The sequence below is a fragment of the Zeus faber genome (genome assembly GCF_960531495.2).
Source record: "Zeus faber genome assembly, chromosome: 10".
NCBI lineage: Eukaryota > Metazoa > Chordata > Actinopteri > Zeiformes > Zeidae > Zeus > Zeus faber.
The window spans coordinates 28,892,470-28,909,576 of record NC_137199.1 but is presented as its reverse complement, the minus strand read 5'-3'; the positions used below and the strand labels follow the sequence as shown (position 1 = coordinate 28,909,576).

Sequence of the window (17,107 nt, the reverse complement as noted above, 5' to 3'; positions counted from 1 at the left end):
AATGACACTGCCGCCTCGCACGTTAGTTCAACCATCCGAGCTGGATCTCGGTGCTGATGTCACCCCGGGTCCTGAAGCTGACGTGTCCGTGCCTGATGGGATCAAAACGGGGCATTGATCCTCTGCACCTCGGGGACAGCTCCACGGAAATGTAGTTCCGAGAACACGGTCGTGGGCAACGGCGCAAAACCACAAATGCGCAACCTCCCCGCGGGCCCGCACGACGCCCACAACAAGCTTCGGGATCACTGTCGGTGATAGAGATAAATATATAGATAAATATATAGATTTAAAAGAAAAAAAAAAAATATATATATATATATATATATATATATATATTTTTTTTTTAATCGCGCGTCACAATTTTCCCGAACGCCGTCGGTTGCTGCACCGAGTGGGCGGGGCTAAACCGCGAGCGTCGGTGGGCGGAGCTAGATCGGCATTATCAAGATGGCCGCCTTCACGGAGAGGTAAGACAAAGCGGTTTCGCCGTCCTCCCACCACCCACCGCCCGTTAAATTAGGGTTACGTTCAACGCGGTCGGGCAGCGCGGAAATTCGGAGACCGTGGTTTTTAGCCAAATGCGCCTAAGATAGCCGCGAAGCCGCGGCTCCACCTATGACTCGCAGCCACAGCGGAAAAGCGGAGACGCTGCGATTGAATCAGCCCTGACAGCCCCGCACTGATTCGCTGGGTTGAGATAACCCCAAGTGTTCTGGGTGAGTAATGTCGGCTTTGCGTTTTTGCTTCTTGACCGGCACGCATCGAGCAACCCATTTAGGAAATATATTTGTACCGTAGCGTATATATAATGCGTGTTTACCGCTGCGTTTGCACAATACCGGCTGCAGTTTGGCCGACTAACGAGCGGCGCTTACTTAATTCAATCCGTTCGACGTTGCTTGTGTCGTGTGAGCCTCTGGTGGAAGACAACGGAGGGTTTCTCACCAAATAGAGGGACATTGAGTTACACACAACCGGGGTACGATTCTGGTGGGAATTACACCCACAGCTCGGAGCTCAACCGACTCTTTTGACTCGTTCAGCGTTCACCGGAAGTCCGTTCATTACACTAACCGAGTCGGAAGATTAAACCAACAGAAGTGGCCCGTCCAAACCGAATCGCAAAAAAAGAGTCGAACCTTTCACCCCTGCGGTAGCAGTATTTGGAAAGGGGAAATGGCGAAGCTGGTTGTGACATGTGCTGCTGCCTCTCTACACATGAAAGCACAGACCAAAGTCCACTCTTGTGTAGCTGACTTCCCAGTTGCTGTGATAGGGATTTTTCTGGGTATCGTCTTGACAAGTGTTTTTTTTATTTATTTTTCTCAATAGTGCAAAAACTGCATTTTCTAATACTACCTCTTACTTTTCCTTCCTTCAGGATGGCACCTGTTTTGATGCTGTGGCTGGCCGCCTGCCTCGCTGGGACCTGGGCGGTGGACCGGGGGAACTTCAAGACCTGCGACCAGAGTGCCTTCTGCAAGTGAGTGCGCACACTGAGGGGAATGAAGAAAGGAACAAAGCCAAATCTGTTTCCGGCGATACCATACGTCTTTCTCATTCTAAAATAATGTGTGTCCTCTCAGGCGTCAGAGAGCGCTGCAGCCTGGCCAGTCTCCCTACCGAGCTCTGTTGGAGACCATGGAGCTGACCAACATCAAACTCACCCTGCAGCTCATCAACGACAACAACAAGGTAAACCCCATGCAAACGATTTTACCATTGGTAGAGGGGATTCTGCATGCACATGGTGCTAGAGGCCTTAAAAGAAGCATGTGTTTCACCAGTAACTGTGCCACGATTTATTTAAATGGCCTCTGGATTGCCTCTGCATTCTTCCGCCATGACCCCTTTCACTTCCTCTATGCCAGGTGCATCTGCTGCTGGAGCTCTATCGTCTCCAGGGCAACATGACGAGGGTGAAAATTAACGAGCTGAAGCCGCTGAAGCCTCGCTACGAGGTCCCAGACGTGCTCATCCAGGAGCCACCCACTGAGCCGTAAGCATCTGGGATTAGCCAAAATATAAACTGACAGTCTGATGTGCCAAAAAGTTGTTCAGTTGATGCGACCGCAGTAATATAAGATATTGAGCAGTTGGAGCACTCAGGCTTTACCTTCTTAAGTTGTGCTCCTCCCTCAGTGGGAATAGAAAATATTACTTGCTCTGGCAACTGATAAATACTTCATAATTGACAAATCTGCAAGTCATTTACATAGTCAAACGAAAATAACAACGTACAAGATGATGGTAAATATTCACCACAAAATGTCTGTTTGGGTTCAGACAGTCTGAAAGCTATTCATTGTATAATATGGAATAAAGAAAGACAGGCACGTCTGTCATTCACATGATGCACCATTTATTAAAAAAAAAATAATAATAATATATATATATATATATATATATATATATATATATATATATATATATATATTAGAGTAATACAATTTAATTAATCTTCTAATTTATTAATTCCCCGCCCCAGCTTGTCCCTTCTATCTCAGGATGAGAACGGGGTGGTGCTCTCCCTGGGGGTGGAGTCCCAGCGCGTCATCGTCAGTGCCAGGCCTTTCCGCCTTGACATCATGGAGGGACACCAGGTCCTTATGTCCCTCAACTCCCGTGGCCTGCTGGCCTTCGAACACCTGAGGATGCGCAAGGACACGTGAGAGACCCCTGAAACACACACACACACCAGTCTTGAGCTGCCCTTGCTTTTAATGCACATCCTCACTCAGTGGATGGTTCTGTTTTTGTTGCCCATTAAATGGTTTGTTTTATTCATTTCTCAGTAATGTCTCTGACTCGCTGTTCTGTCCTCTTCTCCTTATCATCCCAGTTTCTCCTATAAAGTAACTAGCACAGTGGCTAGCGTGTGGGATAATATCAAGTGGTTATTCTCTAGGTAAAGACCCTTAAAGCTTTGTAAGTGTGTATACTGTATCATATGCTAATGCTGCCAATAGTTGTGCAAAACATCCAGACTAGGTGTGTGTGTGTGTGTGTGTGTGTGTGTGTGTGTGTGTGTGTGTGTGTGTGTGTGTGTGTGTGTGTGTGTGTGTGTGTGTGTGTGTGTGTGTGTGTGTGTGTGTGTGTGTGTGTGTGTGTGTGTGTGTGTGTGTGTGTGTGTGTGATCAAGCGTTATAATCCAGTTTGTAATCAAAATCTTTGATAATTTGCAATGATAAAAAAAAAGAGTGATAAATCATCCTTACAAATCCTTCATCTGGTCTGCTGTGGGCCCAGAAATGATTTTTACTTTAACGTCATTATCTCATCACACCCGTGTGTTAAACACACAACTAGAACCTCTCTGTAGCTGTCTGTCTAAGGTGAACTGATATAACATTGTAAGTGCATGAGTTGCAAAGCTTCATGTCAGGACAGGCTAACCCAAATCTATGTTTTCCTGCTTGTTGTGTTCATTGGGAGGGCTTTCTTTGCTGGCTGATAAAGACGTATCGATCCAGACCAGGTTTAGCTTCCAGGGAGTGTTAAAAGCAGTGAGCCAGCGCATGGCTATGCCCCACCAGATTCCCTGTGTCCTGCTTTCAGACAACACAGCCCGGCTCGCTAAAAATCCTCTTGCAACTTCTCTCTTTGTGGTTATGATGATTGTTTTATTATTTTTATTAAATAACTTTGGGGGTGGGTTTCCTCCTTCACATCAATTATTTCTAGATCCTCTTTTGCCAGTATGAGCTTTTTTTGCAATGGATATAGTCCACAAAGAACATTTTCGTTTCCACGTGTGCCTGCCAGAATATGGTGGATGTCATTGGGTATGTTCTTTATGGAGCTTGGTGGGTGTTAGATATTGTAGCTGATCACTAGAGGTCCTGTCCTTTGGTGCCATGCAATAAATAGCCACAAGTAGGGAGTTGCTTCGTCCTCTTTGTCATTAATGGTGAAATCCCCTGGCACCCAGTCGCATACCAGCTGCTCCCACTCAGGGCAGAGAGACATTCATCTAATCACGGATCTCCTAGTATTCTATTCCCTCTTTCCTTTTTTTTAAGGGGATTTTTATTTGCTCTTGTTGCTTTACTCGTTCTTTGTGTATATTTCTCTCTTTATGACTTTTTTTTTTTTCCCCCTTTTCACCTCTGTTCCATTCACACTCCCTGCATCCCAACAGTCAAGCAGACCCAGACGCTGAGAAGGAGGCTCAACCAGCAGATCAGGCTGAGGAGGTGATGACACAGAGACAGAGAACCCAACCCCACACTGCTTTTCACAATGCACTTTCTGAACCATACTGTTTTGTCTCATCTCATACTTGACTTTCCAGCCAGCAAAGGAGGAAGAGGAGAAGGTAGAAGAGGGAATGTGGGAGGAAACGTTCAAGTCACACTCGGATGGCAAACCCAATGGTAAAACCTTTTAGCACCTAGTTTCTCCTCAATGCTTGTGAGTTATACATACTGAAATGGATATTCCTCCATTTTTTTTTTTTTTTTAATCTCCATGGAACGATATAAGTGCTATTTATCAGAACATGAGCGAGAGGGCTGTCACGACCATGACATTTTGTGATATATTTTCATACAAATAATTGCGATTAACGTTTATTTAATGTACATAATGTACATGTACACATATAAATTCAGCAAGACCGTTAAATTGTGATAACCTAAGTGATGGAAACACATCTAATTTCAACAGATAAAAACAACAGTAGTTGACCTAAAGTGCTTTCCAGTCGAGGCAGATGGCCTGGAAAGCACTTTAGGTCAACCACTGTTGTAACAATACAAGAATACATAAATAAAAGGAATGAGGAGTGAGTTAAAAGTAGGAATAAGAAAACGCGTAAGAAAAATAAAAGCACAGAAACAAACATAACTGAGGTCAAATAGATGAGGAAAAGGAATAATCCATAAAAGGCAAGACTAAAATGTAAAATACATAAAATGACTCGGACTGAACTAAAAGCAAGGCGGGAAGGTGGCTCTTTAAATTTGATTTAAAATTGTCAGTAGTGGGACAGGAGAAGTGTTCCAGAGCCTGGGGTCAGCAGCGGAAAAAGCCTGGTCACTGTTAGTTTTGTGGTGTGAGTGCGGCACTGAAAGCAGTTGTTGTGAGGATGATATGAGTGAACTGGTGGCAGAATATGGACTTAGCAGATCAGTCATGTATTGTGGCGCTTATATATTTGGGGCTTTAAAAACAAATAGTACAATTTTTTAAATCAATTCTGTATTTCACTGGCAACCAATGCAAGTGTGCCAGAGCAGGAGTGATGTGTTGTATTTTCTTTGTTCCAGTTAAAAGTCTTGCAGCTGCATTTTGAACCATTTGTAGTGGAATGGGCCAGCTTAGAGATGATAAAAGCATGGATGACTGTTTACAGGTCTTTATGAGATCATTTGGCTATGGTTCTAAGCTGATAAAAGCTGCCCATCACAATACTACTGTCTGGATGGTTAAAATTCAAAGAAGATGCCAAGGTTTTTAACGTCAATTTGCAGACAGGGGACCAAGCGCATTACTTAGGCTAGTGACAGAGCTAGGAGGGCCAAAAGTAATTTCTTTGGTTTGTTTAATTTAGTTGAAGGAAGTTACTCACCGTCCAGAATTTGATGTCGCCAAGACAGTTAGAGGGTTTTTCAGTGAGTAAGCGCTGTCAGGTGGAACTGGTAGGTAAAACTCTATCATTCACTGTGTCATACAGAATATTTGATTTCTCAAAGATAGAACCAAAGGGAAGCATGTATAATGAGAATAAAAAAGGCCCAAAAATTGAGCCTCGGGGATGCCACAGGTGCTGCTCTCAGATAAAAGGTAAACCATTTTAACACTGGGCCCTACAGACCAAATTTGCCCTCCAGGCATGTTAACAGAATGTCATGGTTGATCATATCAAACGCTGTGATCGGGCAGGTCTGGCACAAGAACCAGAATCTACAGAGAGATGGATGCTGTTATGTACCTTCAACAGAGCAGATTCTGTACTGTGCAGTGTTCTAAAACCAAAGATGTTTAAAGTGCTAAAGTAGGAGGACGCCTCGGAGAAGACAACTTTTAACAAAATCTTGAGATTAAAAGGTCGCTTGGAGATGGGCCTGTAATTTTTATAGTCATTGAGGTCTAGGCTAGGTAGGGGTTGTACGATTGCGTTTTTAAAACTTGAAGGGACAACTCCCATTTGTTTAACATTATTATAGCCAAAATAGGGGGCAGATTGTGACAAAAACTTCCTTTAGAAGGCGTTAAGGTGTAATGTCTAAGGGACATTAGGTGGTGTTCATATGTGAGACCCCTCAAGATGGCTGAGAGGACCCCATTGGTTGAAACTGCTGGAGGCGGCCGACTGGATGATGTGGCTCTGAGGGATCAGAGTCTGGGGGTGAGATGCGAGATCTTATGTTGCCAAGTTTCGATGAAGATATCCCAACATCTCACAGGTCTCAGTTGTGGAAGCGGGGGTAGCAGTAGGATTTAAGATGGTTAATTGTGTTTAACAGTATTTTAAGTTTGCGGGCAGTTTTACTATTTAGTTCTGCATAATATGGTACCCTAGCTGTCTTAACAGAGCTCTGGTGACGCTTTAAATTATATTTTAAAATGGCGTATGAGACCTTGGTGTTTATCTTTATTCCATTTGAGCACAGCCCTCCTGCAAGCTCGTCTAAGAGCACGGGTGGAGTCATTCAGTCAGGGGGTACCCACAGTGTTAGCCTTGGGTATTTTTAGTGTTAAAGGACAAATTTAAAAGCTACACAGTCCAGATTGTCAGAGCAGGCGAGAAGGGCACTGAAAAACGAGGTGAGTGAGCATGAACGTGTTGGAGAAATGTGTGGCTGAGTTTATAGATCGGATCAGGGAGTGGGGGAGCTAAGGGGACAAGATGATGTGGATATCTACCAACAATTTCAAGCTTGGAAACAGAGAAACCAGATAACACAAAATCTAGTGTGTAAACCCGTGTAACCCTTTCTGATGTGTTGGATCTGACTGATTTGAATGAGATTAAAATAATCCGCAAGGCATAAATACTTGTTGACCATAGGTTTAAATGGGCAACAGATATGAATGTTAAAGTCCCTTTTAGTCAACAGTTTATCAGAGTGAGAGGCCATAAATGATGGATCAGAAAACTCTTGACTGAAATTAGTTAGTTTAAGGTGGTCTATACACCAATGCACATATGACAGGGGCGGTGACATAAGTCTTTAAAAGTTGCACCTCAGAAGTAGAGAAGACATCGACAGGTAAAAATCTGCATCTAAAACACTTTTCAAAAACGTTGGCTGAGACACCTCCACAACCAGCAGTTCTTGGGGATTTTAAGAAGCTGGCGTGAGGAGGACTGAGATCACCAAGTGAGGTGATATCACCAACTTTAAGCCAGGTCTCCGTTACAAATAAAGTCCAACTGATGAAATGTAAAGTTATCATTTAAAATGAGGGTTTTGTTTGATAGAGACCGGGTGTTTATTAGGCAAATTTGAATGGTGGGGAGTCCGGTAATTGCAGCCCGTTCCAACGATGTACTTCCACAGAATCTTAACAGACGGAGATTTGCAGAATTTATTCCACTGCTCAAATCACTTGCTTTTTCGCGGGGAGAGCGAGTTGTCCAGTTAGGCTATTAGTGTCTATTGGTAACAGGAAGAAGTTCAACAGCATTGTGGTCATTTACTAAGGTTGAGCCGGTGTGAGCGTAGGGTGCGACAGTCATTGTTGTGGGCATGGAGAGGAAGAGAGTTCAGGTAGTCACGTGCGTGATGTAACTAGTAAATCACATGTGGAGGACAGAACAGCGTGCTGCAAATTAGCAGCAAGCCTGCTTTTAAATTTGGATGTTTACCAATTCATTAATTCCCGGTGAACCTGTGCTTTTTGTTACTGCTTAGCCATCATAGGTAGGTGTAAAATAGTCTCTTGGGAGAGTCGTATACTGTAATTGTCATTTCCTTGAATTTCTGCTTTAACAGTAGCTCAATGACCAAGTAGACTGTCCCTCTGTAGTCTGGCCTACCATCCATATCAGTGAGTGAAGGACTTGACTACGACTTATACCTGTGCTCTTTTGATCCCTCCACAGGCCCCTCGTCCATCAGTTTAGACTTTTCCCTGCCGGGTGTCGAGCACGTCTACGGCATCCCAGAACACGCAGATGCCCTCAAACTCAAAACAACAGAGTGAGTGCCCACAATGCCTCTGCCTAAGAAGATTGAAATGGATACCGGATATGTGTGGTCTCTATGTATTAACATGAGCAAGTCTGGTCAACTATACAAAGTTTTACACACAAGGAGGGCGACAGATTTTGGGCTGAACTGCGAAATGTTCCAATCCGTTGTATCCTACAGTACACATTACACTCTTTCACTGTTGTAAGGATTATTTATAAAGTGACACTGTGTTGTACGGAATCCAGGGGAGGGGATCCATATCGGCTGTACAACCTGGACGTCTTCCAGTACGAGCTGTACAACCCCATGGCCCTGTATGGTGCCGTCCCCGTCATGCTGGCCCACAATGCCCAGCGCACCACAGGCATCTTTTGGCTCAACGCCGCTGAGACGTGGGTGGACATCAGCTCCAACACTGCTGGAAAGGTAGCAGCGAGAAACAGCAAAGCATGCATGTGTACCCCGACTCAAACTGAGCTCTAGCGAAATGTCAAGGCCCCCCCGTCCTGCAGGAGCCGCCCATGCTCATAACCTAACTTCTTTAGGGTATTACATTTCTGCCTTCAAATTGTTTTCTTTATTATTTAAACATTCATTCATCAAGTTTTTTACTGCAGTGCCTCAGTATGAGAAAACTGTTTTATTTTTTTAATTTTTTTTTTTAAACTGCGACAGACAAGTCTGACTTATGCCTGGCCCACACTACAAGATAATTAAGCCAATTTTGTCCCGGGTGGGGAAAACGGAAAACAAAAAAAAAATCGCTAGTTTTATCGCGTCATACACAATGTTTGTTTACTCTTCAGAAACATTTGATCGTGCAAAATTTTCGGTTTTGAGACTCGGGTCTCTGGAAATCTCGCGTACCCACACGTCTGTGTCAAATCTTGTGTGGCTTCACGAGATTAGGACTCTGGTTGTGAACTGAATCTGTTTGCGTGTGGTATTCTTTTGGTCAAATCGTTTCTCGCCACACACTATAGGAACATAACTGTTAAATTGATCATGACATGTCGTCGTTATTTGTGGGGTCTCTCACATTTTCAACATCTGTTCAGATTTGAAAAATCTTGTAGCATTGGCCAGGCATTACTTGTCTTGTTTCTTTGGCGTCCAGACGGTGTTCGGAAAAATGCTGGACTATGTGCAGGGTTCGAACGAGACACCGCAGACGGACGTGCGCTGGATCTCTGAGAGCGGGATCATCGATGTCTTCATCATGCTCGGACCAACGCCACGCGACGTCTTCTCCCAGTATGCCTCCCTCACAGGTTAGATGAGCGGAGTTTAGACCATTTGTGCTTCTGCCAACGACCAATAAGTGTTGCCTGCACATATTCGTTCACTGCAAATAAGCTTTTAAATTCAGTTTCCAGTAGTTAGATTAATGTATTTAATTGACCTTGGCGGTACCCACAGACATGCTGCTGTTGGATTAAAAGCATCATGTCTAGGGCTGGGCCGGTCATGAAATTTTTGCTGCCGTTCGATCATCACACAAAAATCGAATCGATCTGAATTATTGTCTAGTCTTTATTAAAAAAATAAATAAATAAATAAATACTGCGTCCCTCCAGCTCTCCTCTATGTGGACACAACAGGTTTTCCTCAGTGCAACAGAACCTCCGATACCTGTAATACGTACCTAACATGACTAACTGGACCCCGTGTATTGCTGCTTTGCACCTATATTTAGGCTCACATTGTTATTTCTGGGAATTTTTATTATATTCTCCTTGGGGGGGGGGGTGTGTGTGTGTGTGTGTGTGTGTCTCCTCATGCCAAGTCGTAAAATCTCAGATGTGCGTAGGTCCGCTGGTGACGTCATTTGCTTGCTTTTATCAATTTATTTATGATTGTTGAGTTTAACAACTATTGATTAAGGAAATTCCTTTCAAATTCATAGTCTGAATGGTGTCCATTTTATTTTACTCCCAAAACTTAAAAAAGTTGATTAAATGTCTGAGGGGCATGCGGTGTTTCGTCGTTTGAATGGAACCTTGTTGTTGGGAACTTCCACAGAGACACCGTGAGGCAGGACTCTGTAGACTGCAGATAGTAGACAGCTACCAACCACTCTCCAGCAACTTTTAGGATAAAGCAATTACACGCAACAAGTGTATCTGTTTGTATTAGTAATTCTACGTGTCAGCCTATTTCAAGGGAAACTGAAAATTGAAGACCAGCAACAGCACAAACTGATGCTGCGTTCCATGGGAACTCTGAAAACTAATTCCTATCTAACACGACTAACCTGGACCCAGTGTATTGCTGCTAGCAGCTATATTTGTTATTATTAGAAGCCTTGTTACTACTGCTACAAGTCTACTGCAAAAGGGAGATTAAAAACAATGTTTGCTTTGCAATGTTGGCCAACCCCTCCAAATAATATTTGATTATTAAAATTTCTCTTAGAGGGATCATGTGGTGTTTCACCATACTGAAAATTATTTGTGTATATTCATAGGAAAGGTAGATTATTTCATACATTTTAGAAAAACATTAACAACTGGTGATTATGCCTTTTTTTTTTTTTTGCTTTTTTTTTTTTTGCGTTTTTCAGTGACCGTGAGTCGCCCAATTATGAAATAACCGGCCTGCCCATAATCATGTCTGACCTGATCCTCTCCTCCTCCCAGGCACCCAGGCCTTCCCTCCTCTTGCCGGCCTCGCCTACCACCAATGTCGCTGGAACTACAACGACCAGGAGGACGTGCAGGCGGTGGACGCCGGTTTCGACCAGCACGACATCCCTTATGACTTCATCTGGCTGGACATTGAGCACACGGATGGCAAGCGCTACTTTACATGGGATCCGCACAAGTTCGCCACGCCTAAGGACATGCTGCAGAGCCTCATGGACAAGAAGCGCAAGGTACGGAGCACCAGTTTCTTATCTGCTTTGGCTTGATTTTCCGTGATGTCGCTGTTTACTTTCTTTGTCACCTGAATGTTTGCCCTTTTTAATATGGATCTATGTGTTTATTTTTGATCTGTCCCTAGATGGTGGCCATTGTAGACCCCCACATTAAAGTGGACAGCAACTACAAGATTCACAACGAGATCCGCTCGAAGGGCTTCTACATCAAGAACAAAGACAGCGGAGACTACGAGGGCTGGTGCTGGCCCGGTAAGAGACGATGTCCACAGAAAAAGAAAAAAAAATAGGAGTGATTATTGCTCTTTTTAAAAAGTCTACCTTTTATATTGGCTAAACTATGGTGTTGTTTTACTGTCTGATTGGTAGAATGGCCTAATACTGAAGAGAAACCTGTAGTCATTCAGCCTTTATTATTTATTTATTTCTTATTAAATTAAAATTATTTTTATAACGCATGCCGTTTCTCATCTGTGACTCCCTGCAGGTAATGCCGGCTACCCAGACTTCCTTAACCCAGAGATGAGAGCCTGGTGGGCCAGTATGTTTGCCTATGATCAATATGAGGTGAGTTATTTTGGCTCACCCCACCCCTGAAAAAGATGCACATACTGTATTTCACTCAACTGGATCAAACGGAAGCATGTCATTAACCTCCCTGCCACCCCCCCCTCCACCTAGGGCTCCATGGAGAACCTGTACACATGGAATGACATGAACGAGCCGTCGGTCTTCAATGGGCCGGAGGTCACAATGCACAAGGATGCCATGCACGGCGCCTGGGAGCACCGTGATGTGCACAACCTCTATGGATTCTATGTGGTAAGTATTATGACACTTATTATTATTATTATTATTATTTTTTTTTTTTGATGCAACATCTTTTAGTCAATATCTTTTCTCCTCTCCCAACTATCCTGCGTGTGTCTGTAGCAAATGGCCACAGCAGAGGGGCTCATACAGAGGTCTGGTGGGGTCGAGCGGCCTTTTGTTTTGACCAGAGCCTTCTTTGCTGGGTCGCAGCGTTATGGTGAGTCGGCGTGACAGCCCGTCCCTCTCCAGTGTTGACTTTCATGCACTGCTAATACATTGCATGCTGGCATCGGCATACTTTGATTAAGTAAAAGGTTACAGTCTTGAATATAACATAATGTTTGAGTTACAAGTGTTGTCATATTTGATATGTCTGCGTTTATGTCTGCGCATCCAGGTGCTGTGTGGACTGGCGACAATGCAGCTGAGTGGGATCACCTGAAAATCTCCATTCCCATGTGTTTGAGCCTTGGCTTGGTGGGGATCTCTCTTTGTGGAGGTAGGTGTTATCTAGACCACTTGTGAAGGAACAAAAAAAATAAATCATCCAGATTGCAAAATGGAAACGATGCAGGAGTGCCTTTTCATCAGAGCGTTCTCAGAAATCCCAACGGGGGGGGGGGTGGGATTGAACTAATTTGAATGATTAGCATTTACATTTTCAAGGACATTCTGATCCGGCTCTTTAGCTTCGGGATTGAAGAGACCATTGTAGAATGTCAATTTTATGACTTTCATGGAAATGAGCATCTCTGTAAATAAAATAATTCAAAAGACTATTTTAGTCTGGGAAAATGCTCCACTTTTGTCTGTGCTTTAATGCATCATGGGATATCCTTGTTATACTTTTTAAGTTAACATTAGAGCTCTCACAGGTTTTACATTACAATTACATAATTGACTGATTGCAAATTATTTGAGCTAATTACAATTGTTTTGCAAAATTGGTCGAATCATTAAAATACTGCCTTTATCAGTTGTGGGGAAACAAAATAACTTTCTATGTTCCAATGCAAGTAGATGTCTTTTCCGCAAAGGTACACATATTACACTCATAAGCGGATATTATGATGGTGTTATTAATTTGTGACAATCATCAACTATATTTCGATGATTGTGCCCTGACTTTCATAAACCTGGCTCCTGAATGATACTCTAGTCTATCAGATGTAAACCTCAGTGTCGACACCCTGAGCTGAACTAGCGTCTACCCTGTGTTCTCCTCTCAGCTGATGTGGGGGGCTTCTTCAAGAGTCCAAGCAGCGAGCTGCTGGTGCGCTGGTACCAGACGGGGGCCTACCAGCCCTTCTTCAGGGCCCACGCCCACTTGGACACCCCCCGCCGCGAGCCCTGGCTCTTCGGCCCGGAGAACACTGCGCTGATCCGTGAAGTGGTGCGCCAGCGCTACGCCCTGCTGCCCTACTGGTACCAGCTTTTCTACCACGCGCACCACACCGGGGACCCTGTTATGAGGTGGGTCAGAGTACACTGTCATTTTAAGCGGCGGAGAGCGTATTTTATCTCTATGTCTCGTCTCACACGTCTGTATTTCCTTTTTTGTCGCAGACCATTGTGGGTGGAGTATCCCCAGGACGCTGCTACTTTTGCCATGGACGACCAGTTCCTGATAGGTGAGCTGCAAATGCTGTGAAGACTTTAACTTTTTTGTTTCTTTGAGGAAAAACCCTTTTTTATGTGGGGCTTCCCAAAACTTTTAGTAAATCAAAAAACATGCATCCAATGATTGTCAGATATAAGCATAGAAGCATCTTGGGTCAAAGCATGTTGGATGCTCAGTGGCAAAATTTTTTGTTAATCATGGTCAAATATCCCCAAACTAAAATAATTGATCCATTTTAGTACAGTATATTCGCTAATACTGAAAGTGTTCTTGTGGGTGTAACATTATTGCAGCAGTGCGACTTGTCTGACCTGATGTAATTGTGCTTTGCTCCAGGGAGAGACCTGCTGGTGCACCCAGTGACGGAGGAGGGAGCCAGGGGCGTCACTGCTTATCTTCCCGGTAAAGGCGAGGTGAGCCGTCGACCCTTCCCACCGGCTGCTTTGTCAGTTAACTTCCATTTCCACAAGTCGGATCCAACCCGATGTGTTATTTCAAATGATAAGTGGCGTGGTCCTTGTCGTTAACACAGTCTTGGTCCTAGTGGTCCCGCTTCAGATGGTCTTTCTTGTCTTTCCAGGTCTGGTTTGACGTCCACACCTTCCAGAAACACAACGGGGCCCAGAACCTTTATATTCCTGTCACTATGAGCTCTGTAAGCACACAAATACACATTCTCCGTAGTTCACAATGTTTTGTTTTTTGTTTTTTTTGAGTCTGAAAGAGAAAGCCAACTTATTTTCTATCATTAAAAGGAACCGTTACCATCACACATACTTTGACATTATACTGTATTTATTTTTCTGTCTGCTTAAATATGGGGTCTCGTTGTGATGTTGTCAGATCCCGGTGTTCCAGCGCGGCGGCTCAATCATTCCCAGGAAGCTCAGAGTCCGTCGGTCCTCCGCTTGTATGGAGCAGGACCCCTACACCTTATACGTGGCCCTCAGTCCACAGGTGAAATACTTGTCAAACATTTTACTCACTAATAATGGACTGCATTTTGACACTTATGGCACTAGGTCGCGTTTCATTTGAAGGTTAATGATGTGACAATGTGTCTGTGGCAGCGGGCGGCCGAGGGGGAGCTCTATATAGACGATGGCCACACCTTTGACTTCGACAAGAAGAAGGAGTTCATCCACAGGAGGCTGTCCTTCAGCACCAACGTCCTCTCTTCCAGGTGGGAGGCCGCTCTCCCTCTTTTTATTTATTAGTTTCACATTCTCAATCTCTCTAAAAACATTCTTTTTTTTTTTTTTTTTTTGACTAAATCACATCTCAGGAATTATTATTTTTTAAATCTCTATTATAAAAATATGACCTTGTGTTGCTCTTTCTCTTGCACAGGAACCTAGCTCCAGATTCCCAGTTTTCTACCCAGTCCTGGATTGAGCGCATCGTCATACTGGGAGCCAGTAAGCCCAGCAAGGTCATCCTCAAAACTGCTGGTGGGTAATTTTTCATGTGTTCATTTATAGTTTATTCAAAACTTTGTTTGTAAATATAACAAAGACTGACATAGTCTTAAAACTTTGTCCCTGTTGAACTGCATTTAAGCACAGTGAGAATCTGCAGCAGAGCATCAAGTTTCTCGACAGTAAAGAATTCAGCGAGGTTGGGCCATGAATGGTTATAAATGATGGGAACCAGTATTTCAATAAGGCCTTGGTTGAAAAATGGCAAACCTGTCCTTTTAGGAATACCTGTTTGATAGTAACATAGAAGATCAGGGTCTGTATTAGAAGATCCCTTTGGTTTTTATGGGTTGTCATTGGAAAAGGACTAACTTTATCAAATGTTCACATTAGACCAGATTAAACTCCTTAACAACATAACATCATGCCAGTATGGTTTTCACAATACTGTAGTCCAAATTTATTTTCATTTTGTATCAAATAAATCTAATAATTGCTTATTGCTCAAGTATCTTAAAGTAAAAAGTTATTTACATAACATGTATATTTGCTGTGTCAGCACACTACTGATATGCTGGGGATAGAGGTGTACATTTTAGTCATTTTTTCCAGTTTATTTTATTTCAGTGTCTGACTATGCGTTCAGAGTGACTGAATCTCTCTCTGTTTTCCCCGCCCCGCCCCGCCCCGCCCTGCAGATGGCCAGGAGAGTCAGGTGGAGTTTGAGTTTGACGCCTCCATGTCAGTGTTGACGCTCCGCAAGCCAGGCATGAATGCAGGGGCAGACTGGAGCGTGGTGCTTCAGTAACCATAGAGACGGGGAAAGGGAGGAAGAGGTAGAATATGGACTGACTTGACTGACTGAATTGGCCGGAGGAGGCTGGAGAGGAACTTGACGATAAGCACCAAGAATACAGGCTCTTAGACAAAAAGTCGTCTCGATGTTGACGTGGCTGGTTGGAGACTGACTTATGGACCTAAACTCACTGAATTCTGCATCCACTGACATTCTCACACACGCTCTGATAGTGTGTTCCATTCAACAACACATGATTATCCACTTGACTGTACAAACACCAACAGATATCCATGTAAATCTGTTAGTAACCTGTTTCCATGCCCCTCTTGTCAAACTAATGGTCGCTTCGCTGCAGGTTTTCCAGTTAGATGATTTTTAATTTTATGTACGTCAATTTAGATTACCAGTTGAAATAAGGAGATTATATGGATGGGTTGTTTAGCAGTAGGCAAAAGACGTTGACACACTTTTTTACTTTAGAAACTTTAAAGATCCATTCAATCCAGTCTGTCGAGAATTCCGTTTTCAGGCTGTCATCGGGGCTGCCAATGCCGCATGTGGACACACTAATCAAAACTTTCATTTGCCTTTTTTTAAAATTATATTTCTATGATTATATTGAAAGAAATAATCGGCCACAATTCAAGACCCAACTAATTCCCATTTTTGTTTGCCTCCAAGTTCTTTTGTGATTTGGTCTTTGCTCATTACAACACTTTGGAATAAGAGCGACTACTGAACTCAAAGGGGTGGGTTTTTTTTGGTGAGCGTTTTTAACAATTTAGTTTACCAACAGGAGTTGTGACCATGATGTGAAGTTTCATCCTGTTGACTTTTTTGTTTTGATGTGATTTGTTTGTTTTGTCCTGTTTACTTGATTTTTTTTTTCTCAACCTTTTTTTTTATGCACTTGAGGATGATTTATACAAGGCAGTTCATACTTTTTTGTCTGTACTAGATATTAGACAATCCACGGTGGGAGGCTTATCTATTACACTACATCTTAAATTTGATTAATGATGCACATGCCACATGAACCTGGCAAACGCAAATATTAAACCCTATGTTCTGGAACCAGTCTTGACTAATGAATGATCTGCTAGAGGTGTTTTTTATAATTCAGATGTACATTTTGGAACCCTTTCTGTGAAGTTAAACAATGTTTAGAGATGAACTGTTGGAAATTGAAGTTAAGAAGAGTCTAAAACCCCTAAAATCCAAGTTGTCAAATGTATTTTACAAATTGCGACCAAGTCAAACTTGACCAAATGTAAGAAGTTAACTTTGTTTGAATTAAATTGAGTGTTTAATAAAATGTCAGCTCCTGCTAAATTTCACCTCACGTGTACTGTCTGATTTATAACATTTTTATTTTGGTATAATTCTAACATGCCATATTAATTACATTAAATCATTTAGCTTTTATCCAGA

At 43.0% G+C, this 17,107-nt stretch overlaps 1 protein-coding gene across 3 annotated transcripts; it reads left to right on the top strand.

Annotated features, from left to right (window-relative positions):
• The first annotated feature begins 649 nt into the window (after positions 1 to 649).
• On the top strand, positions 650 to 17,013 carry ganabb (glucosidase II alpha subunit b). 3 transcript variants are annotated; one of them, XM_080008388.1, is made up of 25 exons: positions 650 to 719; positions 1,385 to 1,486; positions 1,590 to 1,698; positions 1,875 to 2,002; positions 2,492 to 2,671; positions 2,846 to 2,911; positions 4,145 to 4,199; positions 4,298 to 4,379; positions 8,057 to 8,153; positions 8,393 to 8,573; positions 9,265 to 9,418; positions 10,787 to 11,022; positions 11,151 to 11,277; positions 11,513 to 11,592; positions 11,707 to 11,847; positions 11,959 to 12,055; positions 12,236 to 12,337; positions 13,068 to 13,311; positions 13,405 to 13,469; positions 13,796 to 13,872; positions 14,040 to 14,114; positions 14,303 to 14,416; positions 14,530 to 14,642; positions 14,810 to 14,910; positions 15,576 to 17,013. In XM_080008388.1, the coding sequence occupies exons 2-25, from the start codon at positions 1,386 to 1,388 to the stop codon at positions 15,683 to 15,685; spliced, it is 2,835 nt and encodes a 944-aa protein (XP_079864514.1). In that variant the 5' UTR covers positions 650 to 719; position 1,385; the 3' UTR covers positions 15,686 to 17,013. The 3 variants fall into 3 exon arrangements, with proteins under 3 accessions (XP_079864514.1, XP_079864516.1, XP_079864515.1); XM_080008389.1 differs by lacking the exon at positions 650 to 719 and adding an exon at positions 1,235 to 1,291; XM_080008390.1 differs by lacking the exon at positions 2,846 to 2,911.
• Positions 17,014 to 17,107: the final 94 nt, after the last annotated feature.